General features: G+C 40.4%; 1 protein-coding gene across 3 annotated transcripts; it reads left to right on the forward strand.

Annotated features, from left to right (window-relative positions):
- Positions 1-2,404: 2,404 nt before the first annotated feature.
- Positions 2,405-21,249, forward strand: LOC121713870 (ankyrin repeat domain-containing protein SOWAHA). Of its 3 annotated transcripts, none has more exons than XM_042098909.1 (13): positions 2,405-2,650; positions 4,781-4,842; positions 5,421-5,696; positions 11,062-11,175; positions 12,124-12,174; positions 12,488-12,589; positions 12,837-12,848; positions 13,507-13,509; positions 17,336-17,422; positions 18,579-18,583; positions 18,861-18,934; positions 20,072-20,161; positions 20,347-21,249. In XM_042098909.1, the coding sequence occupies exons 1-13, from the start codon at positions 2,527-2,529 to the stop codon at positions 20,523-20,525; spliced, it is 1,179 nt and encodes a 392-aa protein (XP_041954843.1). In that variant the 5' UTR covers positions 2,405-2,526; the 3' UTR covers positions 20,526-21,249. The 3 variants fall into 3 exon arrangements, with proteins under 3 accessions (XP_041954843.1, XP_041954842.1, XP_041954841.1); XM_042098908.1 differs by lacking the exon at positions 13,507-13,509 and adding an exon at positions 16,943-16,947 and having other exon boundaries at positions 11,065-11,175; positions 12,837-12,849; XM_042098907.1 differs by lacking the exon at positions 13,507-13,509 and adding an exon at positions 16,943-16,947 and having other exon boundaries at positions 2,406-2,650; positions 12,837-12,849.
- Positions 21,250-21,701: the final 452 nt, after the last annotated feature.

A 21,701-nucleotide genomic window follows, 5' to 3' on the forward strand; every position in this document is an offset into this window, starting at 1 on the left:
CATTCAGATTAGCAACTACGGTTTTGGGAAACACACCCCTGAATGACAACTGATCACATTACTAAACTTGTTTCAGCTCACACAGGTTTACTGCTGTGTAAAAACTGCATTAATTTAATAAGTTCAACTACAACAATTAAATAATCAAATAAATAATCACTAAAATAAAGCTAAAGCAAATCAAATTATCAATGTTTTGATTAGTTTACCATTTGAAATGACACAAGATGCTTCTTGCTTTGATGAACAGATGTATGCCCTTACTTAGAACTGACATGTTCAGCTGATTTTAGCATTGAGGTGCTTTGGAAAATGAAAGTGACGATAATGTGGTTGCACCCCACAATGTGTCATTTTAAAAGAGCCTGAGATTACTGAAATTGTATCGGACTATAAGAAGCTTACTGGTGCTTACTTTTAATATTATCTTTTATTGTAGACAGAGCATATAAAAACACAATTGCAAGTAGGCCTATTTCCTAATTAAATGAGGATTAATTTAGGATTTATTGGGCTTTATTCCACAACAGAAATCTTCAAGATTGTTGTGAACTAACTGGACTGACATGGCAAGCCTCAAACTCAAATGCTGATTTTGAGAGCTGACTTATGGTGATATTTATTCTCTCTCTCTCTCTCTCTCTCTCTCTCTCTCTCTCTCTCTCTCTCTCTTCTAGGTGTGTGAGTGAGAGTGTGTACTTAAGATCACGATCAATGTGTGTGTAACTGAGGTCAGTTACTTTCTAAAAACTGAAAGTAAATCATTTAACACCAAGAGAAGAATTACCCTCTTAAAGTTGCATTACTCAGACATAAACTAAATGGTTGCATAATGTTGAAAGGATTAAATAAAAGTAGGCTGCTTTATCCTCTGCAGAAGGTTGAAAATGCCATAACCTATTACAGTTTGATTGTTAAAATATGAGTAATGTGAAAGATAAAGTCATCTAACATTAAGTAATCTTAAGAACGACTGGGTAATTCTTTGATTCTCCCAACTGGTATAGTGCACACCCATATTCATAACATATTTATCAACTACAAGATTGATCTGTCAATAACTTTGAATTAGACATCTTATTTAACAACAGTCTGGATGAAATGTTACTAACTTGTGTTGTTAAATATATTACATATGGCAGATATTTCAACTTCAAAGGCTTATCTATAGTTTTTGTCCTCTTATCTAACTGTAGATCACATTTTATTTAGGGGTCTGAGGAGACTAATGAATAATACACAGGATTAGGATTAAAGAAACAGGGAAACACACCCCAATCCCAATCCTCCCCCACCTTTCTTATGCAGCCCTTGCCACTTAATCACCCCCCCCCCCCCCCCCCCCCCCATACATGCACAAATAGGCTGACACCAGACATAATTTCCCTGCATTTCCTTCTTCCAGTAACTATATGCATGTGACAATAAACTTCCTTGTATCCTTGTATCCTGTAGACACCATAGGATACCCAAGGGAAACACACCCTGTAGACACCATATAGGCTACACAAGGGAAACAGTGCAATCATTCATTTCTCTATTAATGTGTATGGTTGCAAGACATCACTCAAAACACTAATACCAAGAATACTTTCTTTTCCCAACAAAATAGAGAAAGCAGACAGCATTGTTCTATACTATTATTAATGAATGGCACGTCATAATTGTTTAGTTCTATACTATTATTAATGAATGCCACGTCATATGGAATTGTTTCATGAGCACCAGAGGTGCCATGAGTAAAGGCACACAGTCATATGAGTCCACCAACCACTCCCATCTGGTTGCCTCTGATAAATCATGATAGATCTAAACACACTGAAATAGGAGGAACAACACAGCAGATGGCCTGCTATGAGGTCGGCCTAGAACATTATTGGTTCTTCTTCAAGGGACACTTGAAGACAGCGCATGTTTCGCCAGATTTGAAAAACCTGAATCCATGTACAAATGTAGACCTACATTAATTTACTCCAAATCCTTTGTCTTTGAGACATACTTTCACACAGGTTTCCTGTTTTTTATTTGGTACCCAATATCTTAATTACCTAGCCCTGGCAGCAAATGTAATTTGCTGCCGCTAGGGGCGCGTCTAGATTTCTAGGCTATTAATTACCCTTGAGTTCATTGAATTAGGCTATTATTCCATGGTTAATCTTGGGAAAGAAGTAATTCTTTTTCCACAGTGTTTGTGGTCTTGTAATTGTATATTTCACATCAATCAATTGTTCTGTTCAGTATTTCAAAACAGAGTGTGCAGTAAAGTTTTCATGTTGTCCACAGTTGGCGTTGAGTAGGGGCAAAGTGCTCTTGTCAAAAGTTTCTCTTCCAAAAACGCCTGTAAAGGGTTAAAATGTAGGAGGCGCGCTCACCGGATTTGGGTGGAGGAAGTTAGACGCTGAGTAGGCTATGTTAATTAACTGGAAAGCACTATGTAGGATATGTCAAATCCTAGGCTACAATATCTTAGTGTCTTAAGGAATTTACATTTTATTCTCAGTAAAACACTAACATTTCTTTGATAAAATGGGAGACGTCAGTGAGGAGACGCTATTGAACTACATTTATTCTTTAGGTGGCAAAGTTAGAAATGCAGATATATTGAAAAAATACAAACCCTTCATAAGCCATAACGACTTACAACTGCGCGGTAAGTAAACTTAGCCACGTATTTGTAGCCTTTGTTAAACATCACAGAACGAAATGTGCCATGTTTTGCCAGCATGGGCACGCCGTGATTCCTCGATAAGAGGCTAGGTTTTTCGGTCTTTAATTATACCTGTTGCATATGTTTTCAAAGTTATAATCTACTTTCATCACGTTTTTTATGTTTCTGGCGCCATATCTGAAAGATGCATCCAGAAGTGTTCAACTCTGATTAACATCTGGTTTACATTAGACTGCCTCTGTGAACAGTTATAGTCACGTTTGGAATTCTGTCATTTCCTTTCCTTGCTTGTGCGCTGGTTGGGAGTGCCTCGGTAGCCTCCTCATCTGACATCCAGGCATGTTAGACCAACTAGATGCCAGACAACCCTATGCCAGATGTAATGACATGTCCTTGATTAATGGATCATTTGTTGAAAGCCCATCTGAGAGATGTTATTATTGTCTTCCTTCCTAGCCCCTTCATGTGTTCGATTAACTAACATGTTAACATTTTTTTAATTTTGTGAACGATTCTATAATCAGATAATTGTCACGTGTGTTTGAATAAACAGGGAGGGGGAGAGATAGAGAGATTTGACTGATGAGTTTGTATGTTCCACCATAATTATGAGATAATTATACTGATTATAAGAGAAATACTGACATGCTACAACAAAGTACCTTAAGTGGTAATCCAGCCTGACCTTGAAGTGAGAGGTTAGTGCTCTGGCCAGATGCTCTTGGCAGTGGTGCACAGGGGTTTGAAAAGCCTCTCTCCACAAACACCATCTGACATGGCTTTCAAATCATAATCATCCTCATCTATTTAAAGCGCTGTATAAAAGCATGTGTCTCCGACATTTAATCATGTTCTTGTCATTACGCCTTTGTTAATTTCACAACATGCTTGTGTTTGTGGGATGTACAGAGGGATGACATTCAAATGGTCTATTCTGCTCATATCTGAGCAGTAGGCCTACTGCCACTCAGGGATGCTTTTCCCAAAACCATAGTTGCTAACCTGTTAGCAACTTATTTGGTTGGCAATGGCTTACTTAGCAACTATGGTTTTGGGAAACCGCCCCAGATTAGTTACCGAACACATTAGACGTCCACTAACTATACAAATTCCTGTGGCCATTTGTGCAAGTGTCTGCTTCCCTCAGGCTTCCTGTTGTTAGTGGCATATGAGTGTGTCAGTTTGTGACTATGACAGGAAACAGGAAAGGTCTGAATTGCCTTGGCCTAACCAAACCTACTGATATCCTTAGTACTAATATGCAAGTGTTTCAGTACTTGACTGAAAACTGCATGGATATTAATCTTTTTCTTTATATGTATGCCTTTAAAGATATCCTATTTTTGCCTTTGGACTAGTGGTGTTTACTCTTACTGGAATGTGGTCAGTATCAGAGCCTTGGCTGTATGTGGACTGGATTGGGGACTGTTTTTCTTGTATATAATGTGTATGTGTGTGTTTGGGTTCAGTAGGGGGTCTGTGTTTAGCTAGGTGCATGGGTTTACTCAGTTATATACATTTATGGTCTCTGAGGAATGAGCCACACCCCTCTCATTTTGGTTATTTAAGGAACTTTTCAGGGCCTACTGTGAGTCCAGACCCCCAATGTTTTTGCCAAACGAGGTGCAGAGAAATACTTATTAACCTGGTGTTGAAGAATATCAGTCAAAACAGCTATGCTAATAAAGTTACAAAAACAATTGCACATGTATGGACTATTGGCTTATCAGCTAGTTCATATCTGGCTACAACAATTCGTGTAACAAAGCTGTTGTTATCAAAACATTGGTGATGTTGCGAGTTGTTGCGCTGGTGTGATTTCCCAGTTTTTTTTTATAACACATGGTGCAGCAAGTTGCTGGTTGATAGTGTTGCAGCTTGTCTCGTCGTGAATCTTTGGTGAAAATTGGCCTTACGAGGCAATGTTTTAGTGTGACATTCAGAACTGGCAAAGAAAAATAAATGCTTACTAAATTACCTAAATATTGTTTTAATAATAAATATGATTGAAAGGTGGTTCACAAAATGTTTTTTAGAACTTCACATTCATTTTTGTTTGAGGTGAATTGTTCTGGTGAAAAATATTTTAATGGCCAAAGTATTTCTCTCTAGCCAAATACAGAGAGGAGTTCAAAGCCATCATTGACCGAATTGCAGTGGTGAAGTCAGAGAATGTAAGTACTGCAAGCACAATGGAATAAAATATTTTTCTTTGTGCAAGCATGAAGAAATATCATGACATTAGATGGATAAGCCAATTAAGCTTATTGTAGCTGTGACTCCAGAATCACTATACAGTATGTAATCCCACTCTGGCCCGTCCCTTGGCCACCATTTTAATACATTTGGTTTAATTATAATCTGTCCAAATATTCGAAAGTATCATCTCTCACACACTGAAAAACAAATAGCTGGATTTACTTGATTTTATCATGTACATTGGTTGCACATGAATGACATTTCTCTTTCAGTTTACCAAATTGATTCATGGTGTGATAACCCAATTTGATCAAATAATTCCAATGAAATTGGATTAGATTTAGGCCTAAATATTCATGTAATTTCAACGTGATTGTGCTATACAGGTGGCATGTACTAAGAGTAGGCATTCAGATGTACTTATTGCAACATCACTGTTAAAGGAAGATACTTTTGATATTTTAAGGCTTCAAGATGAAGTCTTAAAATGAAACAAACTAAATATGTTGTGCATGAATACTGCATGACTCTCACAACCTGCTGTTTTCCATAGGGGGAGAAATACCTGGTTTTGAAGAAGCGCTACCGACAGCAGTTGCAGGACAGAGACAGAAGTGATCAGACGTTGCCAGCTTGCACATCTCTCCTATCTGAGGGAGCTGGGTCATCACCTATTCCTCACTCTCAGGACGACCAGCACAGCCTGGCCACAGATGTGGACGGCAACTGCTCAGAATCGGAGGAGAGGGAGAAAGGGGGATCTAGAACAGTAGTCTGGGACGGACCAACTATTACCATCACAGAGTCTCTGAGTCGGCTTGCTGATCAGGTGAGGAGAGCCCATCTGTCTGATTTTTACTGGAACAGTTATCGAAGAATAGACAAAAACCTGTTCTGAAAATACAGCCTGCTCTCGCACAGAGCTTTCACTCCCACTAATGCTCTGGCTGGCTGTTTCAACGTGCTTCATGGAATAGCATCAGAATCTAGAATTAAACATGAATTTTCACCAAGATGACAAATACTGTGACTGTGCTCTATGTATGGCACGGCAACATCCTAGCAACCGGTTAACATATTATGAGGTTGATATGCCAGCTCAGCACAACAGCATCCTTCACCAACAAATGTTGCAGTTGTTTTGCTACCTCAGGTTTCTCTCAGTTGCTTGGGTTCATTTCCTGAACCATTTCAGTAAGTGCATTTTTCAGAACAGTTTACACAGGACAGGACAACATTGTGGATTACCAGCAAGAGGTCATAACTCAATCGAAGTTCCTTCAAAGGTGTTACAGAAGTGAACACTACAATGATAAGACTGACAGTATTCCCACTATAGGGACAGACAGTACAGTATTTACTAAGAACTAGATCACAATATTTCACACTGATATAAAAGCACAATATGAAAATAATACTATTCCTATCTTCTTTGCCACAAATCATCAGCTTACATCCTTCAGACGTACAAACACACACACATTAATCCAAAAAAGTACAACTTAATTTGGCATGTTTAGGGGTGAACTCGTCTTCCTTGCCTATGGTTTCCTCGTCTTCTGCCATGCTTATTGTTATTATGACCGCCGCGCAGCGAAACAGTCAGATTTTTTTTATATTTCTTTTTCGCATGTTCAAATTTCCGTCAAGGATTCCCGGGACACTGAAAGACCGGGGTAGGGCAGACACAGTTTTCTGTGAATATCTCGAGAACCGTAAGGTTTAGGAGGACCATTTTTTTTTTGTATGTTGGTCTTAAGGGGGCATGTCAACCCATCCCATTACCACTTATTTCATGTATAGCGCCACCTAGTTAAAAATTAAAAAGCAAAGAATTAGGTGTTTTCATCACAATATCTCTGGCTGACATGGTCAAAACTGCACGAAATTGAAAGTGTAGGATCATTATGACACCCTCCGAATGCATGCCAAGTTTTGTGAACTTTCATTCATGGGGGGCCTTACAATAAAATAATTTATGTGTACATTTAGTGACCGTACACCAACAAGGATTCCTGGGACACTGAAAGACCGGGGTACACGAAACTTGGTGGGCATGTAACCCCACATGGATAGCATGGAACCATCGTTTTTCGTTTTGATCTGTAGCCCCCCCGCTGGACTGGCCCCCACGAAAGGAGGGTAGGGCAGACAGAGTTTTCTGTGAATATCTTGAGAACCGTAGGGCCTAGGATGACCAATTTTTTCCGTATGTTTGCCTCCAGGGATCATGTTATCCCATTCCATGTGCACACATCTGCATAAACAGATACACACGCACACACATACATTCACAGTAATCATACGTATGACACATACTCACACAGTAGACATATGTACGCATGCACAAACACACATATGCAGGCAAACACACAAGCACGCACACACACACACACACACACACACACCCACACACATAAACGTGTACACGCACACATGCACACAATTCAAGAATTTCTCAGAATTATGAACAGGCAAGATGGGGGGTGGGGTTGTATAAAATGAATTTTACATGTGAAATCTATGAACTAATCATGTTTTGGTACTTGTTGTCTAGCAGATACCAGTGAGAATTGAGTGTGGATAATGCAATTCAGTGAGACAGTTAGAATCATATAGGCCTTTCAGCGTGATTTATTTTTGTGGAAAAAATGTGCTGGACTGGGCGGCGGTCATATTTTGTACCGCTCTGCGGTACATCTAGTTCTTCATGTGAGCTGTCCACATCGTGCCTCATATGTAAACATGACATCAACAACAGTATATTATTAATATTGTGGGATGACAAATTCCTATCATGGGGAGGCATTGTACCGGTTTGTCATAGATGAAATGATATGGCTCATTCCTAGTTTGCAGTTCAATCGATCTCAGACTGACAAGTGGCAGCACAAACCGTTGCACCACCACAGCCACACCACACCACACCACACCACACCACACCACACCACCACTTCACATTTGTAAAATGGAGATAGTCCAAGCCACTTCCGGTCTATGTTTGTGGGAACCCCCGAAGGATAACATATTCACAAGAGTATTTAAAAAATGCTTCATGCTCATGTGAATGAGATCCCTGTAGCGTGTAAATAAAGTGAATTATGAATTCTTGAAGAGGTTGTCTATGGCTATGTGAATCACATAGTGGCACACAGTGTGGATGGTTGCAGAATCTTTTGTGGGAATATTAATTGAACTGGAGAACAGATTATACCTGAATCCTTTTATGGTTTGTTTTCTGAGTACACTGTAGGACCAAGAGCAAGTTTTCCCTGCAAGTTCTCAAACTGTCTTTAGAGAACATTGAGGTCATTCCCCCCACATTTCTCATCATGTATACAGTACCATTACACTGTGTGGTATAGCAAGGACTTTTGAGATTATTAACTGGCAACACAGAGTTGTGGCCAACCAAATTGGCATGAGATGACCTCACAGTCCAAACATGTCATGTTTCTAGGCAACTTGAGTCAGTCACCCTGTTGCGTAATCTCTGTTAGATTGTCAACATTAGAAATATTCAGCAGAGGGAGGAGCAGCATGGTCAGCAGCCAGTTTGACTTTTTATAGAATCGGGAACGTCCCATCTCATACTTTTTCGATGCTCAAAGCTACTGGATGAACCCAGCTGACCGCTACTTTTCTTTAGGCTACTTTTCCTGGAAGTGAACAGTAATACCAACGTAACTGTATGTTCTGAAATGGCTATTCAGAACACAGACACACCCTGTGATGATAGAGAAAACACTGACCTAAACTGTAGTTTGACCTAAATTGTAGTTTCAATTCTGTCTCTCTTAATGTTCTTAAAGTTCCTCAAAATGTTGCTCTCTTGAATTCCGCTTTTCTGCCTATTCACCCACAGTAGCATGCAACTGTCTACAGATGGCACAGTTATTCTTGTCACAGTGTTTTTGTCATCATTATTCTTTAATTCCCAAAACATGTGGACCTTGAGTGAGTAATGAACACAAAGTATGGGCCTAGGGTCCTGACGTGGGTAATGACACAAAGTATGGGCCTGGTGTCCTTACGCGGGTAATGAAAAGCCGCATGGTTCACACATTTGTCATTTCAGCCTTGACTGTTCCTTGATCATGACACAGGTTTCATGTCAGTCAAAGCCAACAGTTGTGTCATATCAGTGGAAGTCACAGTGAATGTTCCAAGCAAACATTAGCAGAGAATATATAGTAACAAACAGTGTTAGTCAGCATATCACTGAACAGTGTGTGTACCCATATTCACACCCCTGGATATTCAGACAGACAAAATAACCATGGATGCCCCCTGAAGGAATCTCGTCCCACAGAAGGGTGTGGATGGTGGTGGGGCTGTTTAAAACAACTCGGCAAATTACCAAAGGTATAATTTTGGACAATGTAATACACGCATTAGGCTTAGGCCTACATGAAATTCATGTAATTTCAATGTGATTGTGCTATAAGTATAGTATAAGTAGGCCTATAAGTATATATACTCTTTTGATCCCATGAGGGAAATTTGGTCTCTGCATTTATCCCAATCTGTGAATTAGTGAAACACACTCAGCACACAGTGAACACACAGTGAGGTGAAGCACACACTAATCCCGATGCGGTTAGGTGCCTTGATCAAGGGCACTTCAGCCGCTTCTTACTCGTCGGGGTTCGAACCGGCAACCCTCCGGTTACAAGTCCGAAGCGCTAACCAGTAGGCCACGGCTGCCCCAATACTAATAGTAGGCATTCAGATGTACTTAATTGCAACATCAATGTTAAAGGGAAGATAACTTTGACATTTAAGGGTTCAAGATGAAGCCTTAAATTATGATGTGTTTTAGAAACCGTGACAAACCCTCTTTTCTTTTTTCCTCCATATGGACCCTTTCAACAATAAAAACAAAAACAATGCTTGAACGTTCTATTTGGGCCCCAATCTACTTCCTCTGCATTAAGATAACATATGGAATGTTAAAACGGAAGCCTTGTGGGGCCAACTATGATGCTGATAATGGAACTCTCTTGAAAGGGTCTATACACTTACCTTATGTGATTAAATTAGAAAAATGGATTACTCAATTGGAATGACTATTTGAGCACAATAAGGTTGTGTTTCATTCAAAACTACTGTAGACTGTAATTGTAACATAATGATAATTTGAACAGCCATGCCTTTTCCTTTGTTACAGTGTATACTGTTTGAATTGTTTTGAGAAACTTTACGTGCTAGAAATGTTTGAAATGTTTCAGGAAATAATGTAAATGCAATTTACTGCAGTTGATGTCAATGAGTATTGGCCCTCAGTAAGGCACGCTTTTGGTGTCTTAAAATGTTTCTTGAGAGGATGAAGTGCCTCCAGCTGTGGTATTGCACACCAGCAGTGTGAGTTGTAAGTGCTGATGGTAAGCAGATTTACATTCGTCATTTGTGGAAAAGAAGGAAGTAGTCACACTGGTGTAAAGGCTGTTATGATGAGAATGTGTGAGCGAGGGGTAAACTGAACTGGAGCCGTTAAAAAAATGTCATGGTGCATTGGTGTAGGGGAGAGATGAACCATTGGAGCCAGGGGAGCTGAGAGATATAGCAGGAAGGGAAGAACCACGTGCATGCAGCTCCACTCCAGGATGTGTGCTATCAGTTATGCTATCAATTGAAAGCAGTGCTCCTATCTCAAATAGACAATAAAATAGAGGGTCCCCAAACAAGTGGTATGTGCATCAGCTTGCCCCCTTTAATTACTAAGTTGATCCAGCTGACAGGATAACATGTGCCATCAGAGAAAACTCCCCCAACCTGTTGATTATATTGGTGTCCATGAAGCAAATATTACAGCTAATTTTTCTACAGCTCTGAAATGTAAAGATGGTTTGCCAATTTTCTAGATGAACCATATTCTTAAATGGTAAAACAACAGTGTTGCTTTTACATCATTTGCAAGGAGGTAAACAAAGAATAGGACCACATGACTATGGAGACCTTATCTGCTTTTCTTTTTAATTACGTGGAATGCCAATTTTAATGGAACATATAAACTATATGAAATGATACAACACTAAATATAAAAACACAAAAATATTTTGTTTAACATTATGTAACGTAAGGGGGTGAATCACTGGTTGAACCCCCAAGGCTCTGTCTCATAACACACATGTTTGTTGGATGGATGGCTGGATCATGATGAAAGATATTAAAGGATTATGAACTGTTTTCAGCAGGATGTAAAAGCAGACTCTGATGTTTTGAGTTTGAGAGAGGTCTCCACACTGAGCTCAGAGGACACCCCAGAACCCACTGATGCAGAAGATGAGGTTGAGAAAGAGTCTAAGGTAATCAGGCACACGCACACACACACACACACACACACGGGGACACACACACACACACACACACACACACACACACACACACACACACACACACACACGGGGACACACACACGCACGCACACACACACACACACACACACATGGACACACACGCACGCACGCACACACACACACACACGCACGCACGCACGCACGCACACACACACGGACACACGCACGCACACACACACACGGACACACATGCACACACACGGACACACACACACACACACACGCACACACACACACACACACACGCACACACACACACACACACACACACACACACAGGCACAAGCACACACACACACACACACACACACACAGACACATCTGCCATGCAAATTGTACGTTGTGCCATCAAACTCATAGGCTCTTTGCCACATTACATAGAAAAAGGTAATTGCAATTTTTTTCAAATTTATATTCAGTCTCCAAGATTCACATGGGATGATTTTCTTGGCATCATGAGTCTGTGTAGTTTATGGCACAATCCGTCATGATCTTTTACAGTGGTAAAGATTTGCTAATGACAACCGCCAGCAGGGGGCACTAGCCTGTTCTTCTACTTTGTGCTGTGGTTGAGTGCATGGCAGGACCAATACACTACAATGAAGAGGTGGCAAAAGTACACACATTCTTTACTCCAAGGAAAACAGAAACTTGTGTTCAGAAAGATTGTTAGGAGCAAAAGTACTATTTTAATGCCCCTCAAGTCCCTTAAAATCCCTCTTTCTCTCAACCAAAGCACAGATATGCTTAAAGTAATGAAGTATTTGTACTTTACTGCCATCTATGTTGCCATGTGAACAGTATTCTTCTAACCAGCAGTATTTTCTAATGTTTATGAGGACAATATGTCTTATTCATCTGTCTTTTCTGCTTTCGGTCCACTTTTTATTTGTACAGTCAGACCATGAGTTGAACCAAGAGGAGGAATGTGCGGGTGACTCTGTGGCGGTGAGTTTGACTCCTTGAATTCCCTCTTGTTTTGTTTCTCAGTCATATATCAACATTCCGGACCAACAAAGTTCAAAGGAATTAGGGGGTAAAGATCATGAATAAGTGTAAAACTGGGTGTGTGATGTATAAGTATAAGTATATGTACTCTTTTGATCCTGTGAGGGAAATTTGGTCTCTGCATTTATCCCAATCTGTGAATTAGTGAAACACACTCAGCACACAGTGAACACACAGTGATTTATCATGAATAAGTGCAAAACTGGGTGTGTGATGTGTGCTCCTCTGTGTTATGGCCTTGCTGTGTCTGCAGCTGGATCCTGTAGAGAAGGACTGGCTCTACTCAGCAGCCTGCGCCCAGCTCTCCCACCTGACACAACTGCTGGAGCAGGAGCCTGCACTGGCAAATAAAAAGGTAAATCCACATTTGGGCTCAGACAGTGCTTGTATGCAAGGCCACTACTAAAATATTTTTGCGCTTATGTATATTTCATGTAATGTTATCATTTCTGTGTATGTGCATGTGTGATAATGTCTATATCTCATTTAATGTTATAATTGTATGTAACATCTTTTTGTATTAGTTTGTGGATATTACTTAGGCCCAGATAAATGACTACTTGTATTGTATTTTTGTCTTTCTTCTATGGACTCTTAATCAGGACTTCACATCTGTAAGTGTTTCACAAAAAGTCTTATTTAATTGAATACATCAATTCCAAGAGAATATTTTAATGGCAGCCAGCCCCTCATTATTAGCTGTAATGATATGAAATCTGAATGTTTGTAATATGTAATGAAAGGAGGCCCAAATGCCTCTGAAACTTTATTCAAAATGTAGTGTGTACAATTAATTAATGTGTAACAGATGTTTAATATATGATTTCATAACCTTTCTATGTTTAATTATTTAACCTTAATTATAGTGCATAATTTCCTAATTGTGTCAGAGCACTGTGTTTCTTGAAGGGGTCTATTGATATTAACTGTTTAGGACAGTTATCCAAAGCATAAGACAAAAGCTACAGTTTCTGTAGCTTAATCATAAAGAACATACTATTTTGTGGTCTAAGAGTCAAGATCAAATCCTCATGAGAATATGATAGGAAGACATAACAGTTGCTGGAACCTGTAAAAATTGGTGCAGACTTGCTTCTTTATCTGCCTTCAGATGCAAGGTCTTGAAGGAGTTTACATTTTCCTCATTCTAAAAAAAGTATTTTAGACCCAGTGTGCTGTTTTGTTTGCATGTGGAAGTCTGTGCATATTTGAGAGTCACTAGATTCTGTTTTCTCCTACTGCTGCTGTGATGTTCCTGGGCGCTCTTTGAAGGGGGTAAGTTTGTATCTGCATGTTGTCCCTTCAATTACATTGCATGTTGGGCTGCCCCCCCCCCCCCTTCATAATCTAGGAAAGGAATGCTTTTGAGCCATGTAAAGTGATGTTGATGGAAGTTCTATTTGAAATGTCCCTTGTCATGGTATTACTGTGTCATGAAAGCATCAGGTGTAGTGCAATGCAAAATGCTATCTGAACCCTGCATTTCAAAGCTCTACTATCAAGAGGATTATGATCGCGATAGCCTTTTAGCCACAGCCCCCCCCCCAAACAAATCCCTCCAAACCCCAAATCCTTTATTTGTCCCGTGTGTGTGTGTGTGTGTGTGTGTGTGTGTGTGTGTGTGTGTGTGTGTGTGTGTGTGTGTGCGCGCTCAACAGCTCTGGGCTGATGTTTGTTTCCCTTCGCCCCCCACAGACCCAGTAGGTCAGAGGTTCTCACACTTCCCAGTGTCAGACCACCTCCTAAGACGCGGTTAAGCCCTATCTCTGTGTCGCTCCACCTCCGTAAAGACACAAGCCTGCAGGCATTGAAGTGCAGGAACTTAAGCTCATATCCCAGCCACTTAGGTCTAATCTCACAGTACAGCAAACTGGGAAGGTGATCTCCCACAGGTGCTTTGATGTGCTCAACTCCTAACCCCCAACACACACACATGCACACACACACACACACACACAAACCAACACACACACACACACACACACACACACACACACACACACACACACACACACACACACACACCATTTCCATGCCCACTAGCCAGGATAAACTCCTACCAAAAGCCGAATTCTGGGATATATGTATATTCTATACACAGCAACACTTTACTTGACTCAACATTCATACCAAACCTTTCATGAACGTGGAAGACAGAACGACGAATAAACCTCTTACCTGATCACGTCACAGTAGTCGTCATTCTGTCTTCCGCATCCATGAAAAGTTTGGTATTAATGTTGATTCATGTCTCATGAAACAGTCATGAATGCTTTATGTGCAGTTACTACTACAGCTACTATGAATGTGTTATGAACTCACCTGTCAAGTAAAGGGTTACCGATATTAGAATGGAACTGTATCTAACTTACTGGCGACAACATCTGTTTTGCACTAAGGGTCAAAGGAGAGCGATAGATAGGCCTAATACAGCACAGAGATAGATCACTTAACCTGGTAAAACACTTTGATCATACAAATTTCTGGAGTCCAGTGCAACTACTATACACCATCATTTGTCCTTTGTACCCTCCAAGAGTTATCCAATTTGATGTACCCAATTTTGCTTGGCAGAGATTTACTCCTGAGTTTGGCTTTATAGTAGAGGTGACAAACTGGATCCACTTTTGTTTGGTAGACACATACGTTGGAGTTTCTCATAAAGGCTTATAAGATAAGCTAATATACACGATGTATAATACACTAAGCTGTTCATTGTGTTGGAGGTGGTATTTCAAAAAAAACTTGAGCTCTTCAAAGTTTTAAGAAAATTACTGCAGAATTCTATACAGACCATTTTTACTAATTTTTCTATACAGACCATTATTGTTTTCATTTTTACAATTCCTAATGTTGCTATGCATTGTTAGGTTGTCATCTAGTATTACTCTGCAAGTGGGAAGACTGAGAGCTGTCTGTTGCTACACACATGTGATGACCTCACAGCTCACGAGTCTCTGTTTTTGTCTCCCCCCCGTCACTTGTGTTGGTCGCCTGTGGACATGCCCCGCCCCCTCCCCCGCCCTACCTGTCTTCACCTGCACTTAGTTTGTAAGTAAATCATCTTCATGTCTATCTGATGGAGCGTGTTTATGTGTGTTTACATTGATGCTGCCGTGTGGAATGGAGGGTGTTTATGTGTGTTTACATTGATGCTGCCGTGTGGAATGGAGGGTGTTTATGTGTGTTTACATTGCTGCTGCCGTGTGGAATGGAGGGTGTTTATGTGTGTTTACATTGCTGCTGCCGTGTGGAATTCTTTGTGTGACAGTATGTCAGTGAGATGGAGGTATGCCAACTGCAGGCTGAGAGGTGACGGAGATGGATGGGGTATTGTAAGGGCGTTGGTGACCCTACTGGGCGCTTGTGCGATGGACGAGGACAGGAGACGCCGCATCCTGCCCTGTCTCGTCCATCACCCACAGACCCCGGGAGGGCTGGTCAGATGTCCCTCAGACAGGCCAGGCAGCTAACCAATCCATCTCAGCAGTTTGACAGTGGGGACAAAAGAGGTGTACGCACTGAGGGTAGACTCCATCACACTATCATTCCATCACCATCTGTCCATTTAATGGAACAGACAAAAGGAAGAGAAGAACCTCCTCCCTTATCAGTGTGTCAGTCAAGGACAGCCATGTATGCCAGCATCTTAAACCGGCTGGACTTGACTTAGCTGAACTGGGAAGATGTGCTGTGCCCTAAGCGGCTTCTCATGTTGTTATGGGTCTTGTGTTTGAATTCAGTCATTCAGTCTACACATGATGATGTTATAAGACCAGTTTGTTCTATTTCGACATCAATTTCAATTTCAATTTTATTTGTAAGGGACAGTGTGCAATTATAACATAAATGTTTTAAATGTTTATGCATTGCACCAGAGTTAGCCTTAGGCTAATTTACTGTACATCTGCAGTCCCACAACATAACACATGGCTGGTTCGATAATCCCATTTTACATCAGCCATGGAGCTGGTAATAAACTGAGTAACTAGTATACTCTAGTATATACTCCATCTTGTTATATTATTGAAGGCATACTCTGTGTTACATCATCTGAACAATAATAATGATAAAATACGTTGGATATTGTACATAACTACAACCCCAAATCAGAAAAGTTGGGACGTTGTGTAAAATGCAAATAAAAACAGAATGTGATAATATAATCTCATAAACCCATATTTAGCAGCAAACAGGACATAGAAACATAGAAACATATCAAATATTTCCTTAAACATTTACAACTGTGTCCTTTTTGCAACTAATTAAGATATTTGCAGATTATTACATTCTGATTTGGGGTTGTACTTCAACTACATGGCTTTACCATGTAATACACATACTATAGTGTACTATGTGTGTGTGTGTGTGTCTTGGTGTAAGTACTGCATATGTATTTCTGGTCTAATCTGAGTGTCTGAATGTTTGTATGAACATGCTTGTGCTACTGTAAGTCTGTTCATGTAGGTGTGCTTATCTACATCTGTGTGTGTGTGTGTGTGTGTGTGTGGTGCCCCTCACACATTACCCCTCCTACCCTGTGTTGTTGACATGCTCTGACAACAGCCCGTTTGCTGGGTGTGGCTTCCATCAGAAGGTCACACCAACATCATCAATCTTCCTGGCAGCTAATCCCCCCACCACACACACACACACACACACACACACACACACACACACACACACACACACACAGAGTGGGCTGACTGGTTTGTTGTTTTGCAATTAGGCTGTCATTAGATTGCAGGAAACCATCACCCCCTCAGTCTGTCTCTCTCCCTCCATGCACAGCTGGGCACTCCCAGCCCTCTCAGCACTGGCCAATTGTACCTGACGACCAATGAGAATGGCCTTAAGCCTCCACATCTGCCCAGAATGCATCTGAGCCCAGTGTAAACCTACTGTATGTAAAATGGTGCTCCTGACCAGCATGGTGTTCTTTTACTACTGCCTGCCTTTGAAACGTAAGCCTGACCCTCACGGGTCAGTGTACTTTCCTGTGGGCAGATGGAAGTCTGTGTATGTGTATGTGTGTATGTATGAAGTATATCAGTGTGTGGTATTCTGCTCTCATCTGCGTCTTTCCTTCCCAATTGGCTAGACAGCTCTGCATTGGGCAGCTAAGCATGGCAAAGAAGACATGACCAGAGCTATGGCTAATGCCGGAGCTGACATCAATTCCAGAGCTGTGAGTGGCCTGTCATAAAGTTTGTATCAATACACACATACTCTTCTTATGAGAGGAGATGCAAGGGAATTCTTCAAGGGAAGGGAAAGTCAAATCACTCCTAGATTTACACACAGCTGGAAATTTCAATCAGACAATTACAAGTCTTTCTCAAAATTCAACAGCTCACAATTCTTATTCACTCGTTAAGAGAAGAAATACCAATTTCTGATGTATCCATTCATTCTGTATATCGGGCACCTTGGAGGCCATTACTGCTTGCACGTTGGTGCCACAGTGAACTTGAAATGTGTTGAAATGAACTTGGGATGTCTTTAATGTCTATATGGGATGTCTATAATATACAAGACATCCCAAGTTCATTTCAACACATTTCAACCTACCTATTACATCCTACCTATGTCACAGCAAGTCTGCATAGTCATATATATCTTAGATTAGGTGTGCAGGCACATATTGTGTGTGTGTGTGTGTGTGTGTGTGTGTGTGTGTGTGTGTGTGTGTGTGTGTGTGTGTGTGCACGCATGTGTATGTGTATGTGTATGTGAGGTTGGTTTATGAAAATAATTAAAATCTTTGAGATTAGATTAGTAGTATCACATTTGATTACTTTAGAGATCCATTTACTTTTTGCAATGTTTTACACAATACCTACTGCATTTCTTAAAACATGATTCATGGGATCTAAAAATGTTTTTTTTTTTGTTGTTGTTGTTTTTCAGCATGTAAGTACATCCTGTGACATGATAATGGGCTAGTGGTAAGCTGTCCTGCGTCTGTATTGGATGGAAACAAGCATTCTCTCTCTCACACACACACACACACAAACACACACACACAAACACTTGGATGTATCCTATGTCTATCTATCTCTCTATCTCTATATCTATCTATCTATCTATATATCTATCTATCTATCTATCTGTATATCTATCCATACCTATGCAAATATCTACAGTATGGATAGGACATACAGTCATGTGTGTTTGGATGTGTGTCTCTCAGCCCCTCTGATGCCACAGGGTAGTTGATTGGGTCAAGACCAGGTGCAGCTGTGTAAATGAGCGACTGGCTCTGTATGTCGCTACAAGACCATTTGCTCATTAATCACACATCACGTTAAACGTTTCCCCAGAATAACTCTTCCAACTAAAAGCATGGTCATTTTGCACAATTACAGGTCAATTATGAGTTCATTGCTAGATTTTGTTGCTGTAACCTGTGTTCATTTATGTTCTGTCATCTGCCTCCCTCTCTCTCTCTCTCTCTCTCTGCCTCCCTCTCTCTCTCTCTCTCTCTCTCTAACCATGTGCCAACTGGTCCTACGGGATGACAGGGGGTGAGTCTTTTAAGTTCTATTCCTTCCCTGATGAAGATGCCATTCGGCTTCATTTGAGTTTTATCTGCAATTTATTCATTCTCCTTTTGCATATGCTCAGGGATACACACCTCTTCACATCGCTGCCCTGCATGGCCATCGACACGTAATGGATTTGCTCGTAGGAACCTATGGTAAATTAACAGCAGTTATTCCACTGCTTGGTTGAATTTCCCATTGTCCTACGTAATTTAGAACGACCATTAACCGTATGTTATTTGCACACCTATGAAATAGATCCATTTTTTTGGCCGTATCACACTTGTATATTAATTTGCCGAACTCGTTGTGAAGTTTAAATGAACTGTCACGTTGCATCCGAGCTGTAAAATGCAGACGTTCAGAACATGGCAACATTGTAGCATATGACGGAGGTGGCTTTTAGCTAGATGGATGACCGCAGGCTAAGTAGGCCTAAAATAGCGATGTTTCAAAGCTAAAGTTCATCAGAATCTTGGGATACGCCCGCTTGACAACGGGAGAGATAGAACTAACGACTGGCCTTTGGCCGTAGCAACCATCCATTTAGAACTAGTAACGGCAGTTTGTCCTGCAAGTTGAGAAATTAGTTTCCATGTGTCGGAAGAAATTAGTTCTACAAACAAGACAGTTTTAGCGATTAAAACGTTAAAATTGTAACAGGAAATGAACACAACGCAAGTGGCAACAGTGGAATAAGCGGGATAATGGACTCCACGGTGGTCTGTTCACAGAAATTAATGCACTTGCGAGCATGGGCGGATTATGAACTTTCGGGCCCCTGGGCCCAGATGTATTAAGGGCCCCCTTACTTATTGTCGTATATATGTCGGAGGGGAGGTTTGGGGGTCCTCCCCCAGAAATATTTTAATTTGTTTGATGTGATTTCCTGTATTCTGGCGCATTTTGGGGATGGCCAATACGAAATTCAATCAGATTCATAGCCTACATCCTGATTTGTTTATATTGTATGATTCCATGCAAAGGCTTGGGCTTCAGGGCCCCCTGACCCCTTGGGCCCCTGGGCCTGGGCCCGGTAGGCCCGTGCAGTAATCCATCCCTGCTTGCGAGGTTTAAACTCCGCTTCGCGTCGGGGCCGTTTTACAACCTCGACCGTGTATTAACTTTGAACAGACCACCGTGTCGTCCATTATCCCTTACTTAGCATCCCGTTGCTGTATATTAGTCATTCTGTGGGAATGTATGTAAACGCTATTCAGTGCTCATCTAAGCTTTTTTTTTTTTTTAAATTGTGTGATATCATGTGATGAACTGTCCCCTGATCCTTCTAGGGGCAAAGGACAACCTGCGTGACTACAGTGGACATTTTGCTTACTATTACATCAGCCCCAGAGACCCAGCGGAAGAGGACTCTGAGCTACGTAAGTTTGCTTGCATTCAACCACAATCACCCTCTCTGCACAATAGAACTGCATGAATAACTTCATTGTGTAATTATACTTTAACGCAGCACATGCACAAAATTATTCTAATTAATCTAATTAATATCCTTAAATGCACCTCTACACTGAGCTGGTTGACAGGTGATTCTCTCTTTATGAATTAGACGGCCCAGAGTATCATGCAGTCCAGGTGAGTGAGCGCAAGAACAGGAAGTTGGCGTCATTATTCCACTCAAAGAAGAAGTGGGGTTCAGCAGAAGAGCTCGCCGCTATTCCTGAAGAGAGGAACACATCCCATCAGCTCATGGTCCCAGCATTCCGGCCCAGGAAGTTCTCCCGCTAACAAAGCAGCATCAACTGTCCGCATCACACATCAAGACCCCAGCACACAGACTTATTCTCACACAACAACAGATAACAATCGCCCAGGAAGTTCTCCCGCTAACAAAGCAGCATCAACTGTCCGCATAACACATCAAGACCCCAGCACACAGACTTATTCTCACACAACAACAGATAACAATCGCCTCATACATACACAGAGAATGTTTTGTTTTGCTTACACAACACAGATTTATTTACCATTAGTATACCTGTTACCTTTAAACATGAATGCACTTACAAAGCATTATGAGTTTGTTGTATAAGCCCTGCACAACTGTTATTATGGAAGCTTGTATAGAACCACAAATGTCTTCATCAAAAGCATGTGATAAATTAACAACATTTAAAATGTAATTTTGGAGGTAAAAAATGTATTACACATTATGAGACTTCATAAGGGCTTATACGAAAACATTTATACATTATAAGATTTTTACGTACAGTCATGGCTAGGTATTAATAGTTGGTTAAATAGTAAAATTATCTCAATCATTATTTCAATTTTCAGCATATTTATTTAAGCAGATAAATCCCATTGAGATTGAATTTATTTTTTTAGAGAAACCGGAGAGAACATACAAAATGACATCATAATAATCTCTTGCAGATTGTCTATTACAACACAAATTGAATAGCACGTGCCAGCGAGAAAAATAAATAAATAAATAAATCGTAAGAATATACGATCGAGGCATAGGTTGAATTTTTCTTTTTTTTTAAAAGAAACACAATTCGGAAGGATTCACAAATATTAAGGTAAAATCATATTAGATTCAGAGAAGATAACAAATAATACCATTATGATAATAATAACATACAAATTATTATCATAGTTATGAAGCAATATTTACATTATGTTTTACACAATATGATACACAATTCCTTGTGCACAATGTGATACATAATAAGGTACACAACTTCTCATACAATGGTTATGATTATATTTGGCAGACACTTTTGTCCAATTTAATATGATACACAACCTGTTATTACATGATTCTTTTCTTGCTTGACATGTCCGATATAATAGCATTGAGTTGCCATGGTAAATCAGGCCTTTTGGGTGGTTTGGCCCCATCATTGCTGCTTGCAGCTTTATGTTACGTTTTATTGGATATAAAGTGTTACGCTTCCA

This window comes from Alosa sapidissima, chromosome 7 (assembly GCF_018492685.1).
Source record: "Alosa sapidissima isolate fAloSap1 chromosome 7, fAloSap1.pri, whole genome shotgun sequence".
NCBI lineage: Eukaryota > Metazoa > Chordata > Actinopteri > Clupeiformes > Clupeidae > Alosa > Alosa sapidissima.

Coding starts and splice junctions, on each gene's coding strand:
- LOC121713870 (XM_042098907.1), top strand. CDS start 2,527: ATGGGAGACGTCAGTGAGGAGACGCTATTGAACTACATTTATTCTTTA. Junction 11,176..12,123: donor AGGTTGAGAAAGAGTCTAAG/GTAATCAGGCAC, acceptor TTATTTGTACAG/TCAGACCATGAGTTGAACCA. Junction 12,175..12,487: donor GTGCGGGTGACTCTGTGGCG/GTGAGTTTGACT, acceptor CTGTGTCTGCAG/CTGGATCCTGTAGAGAAGGA.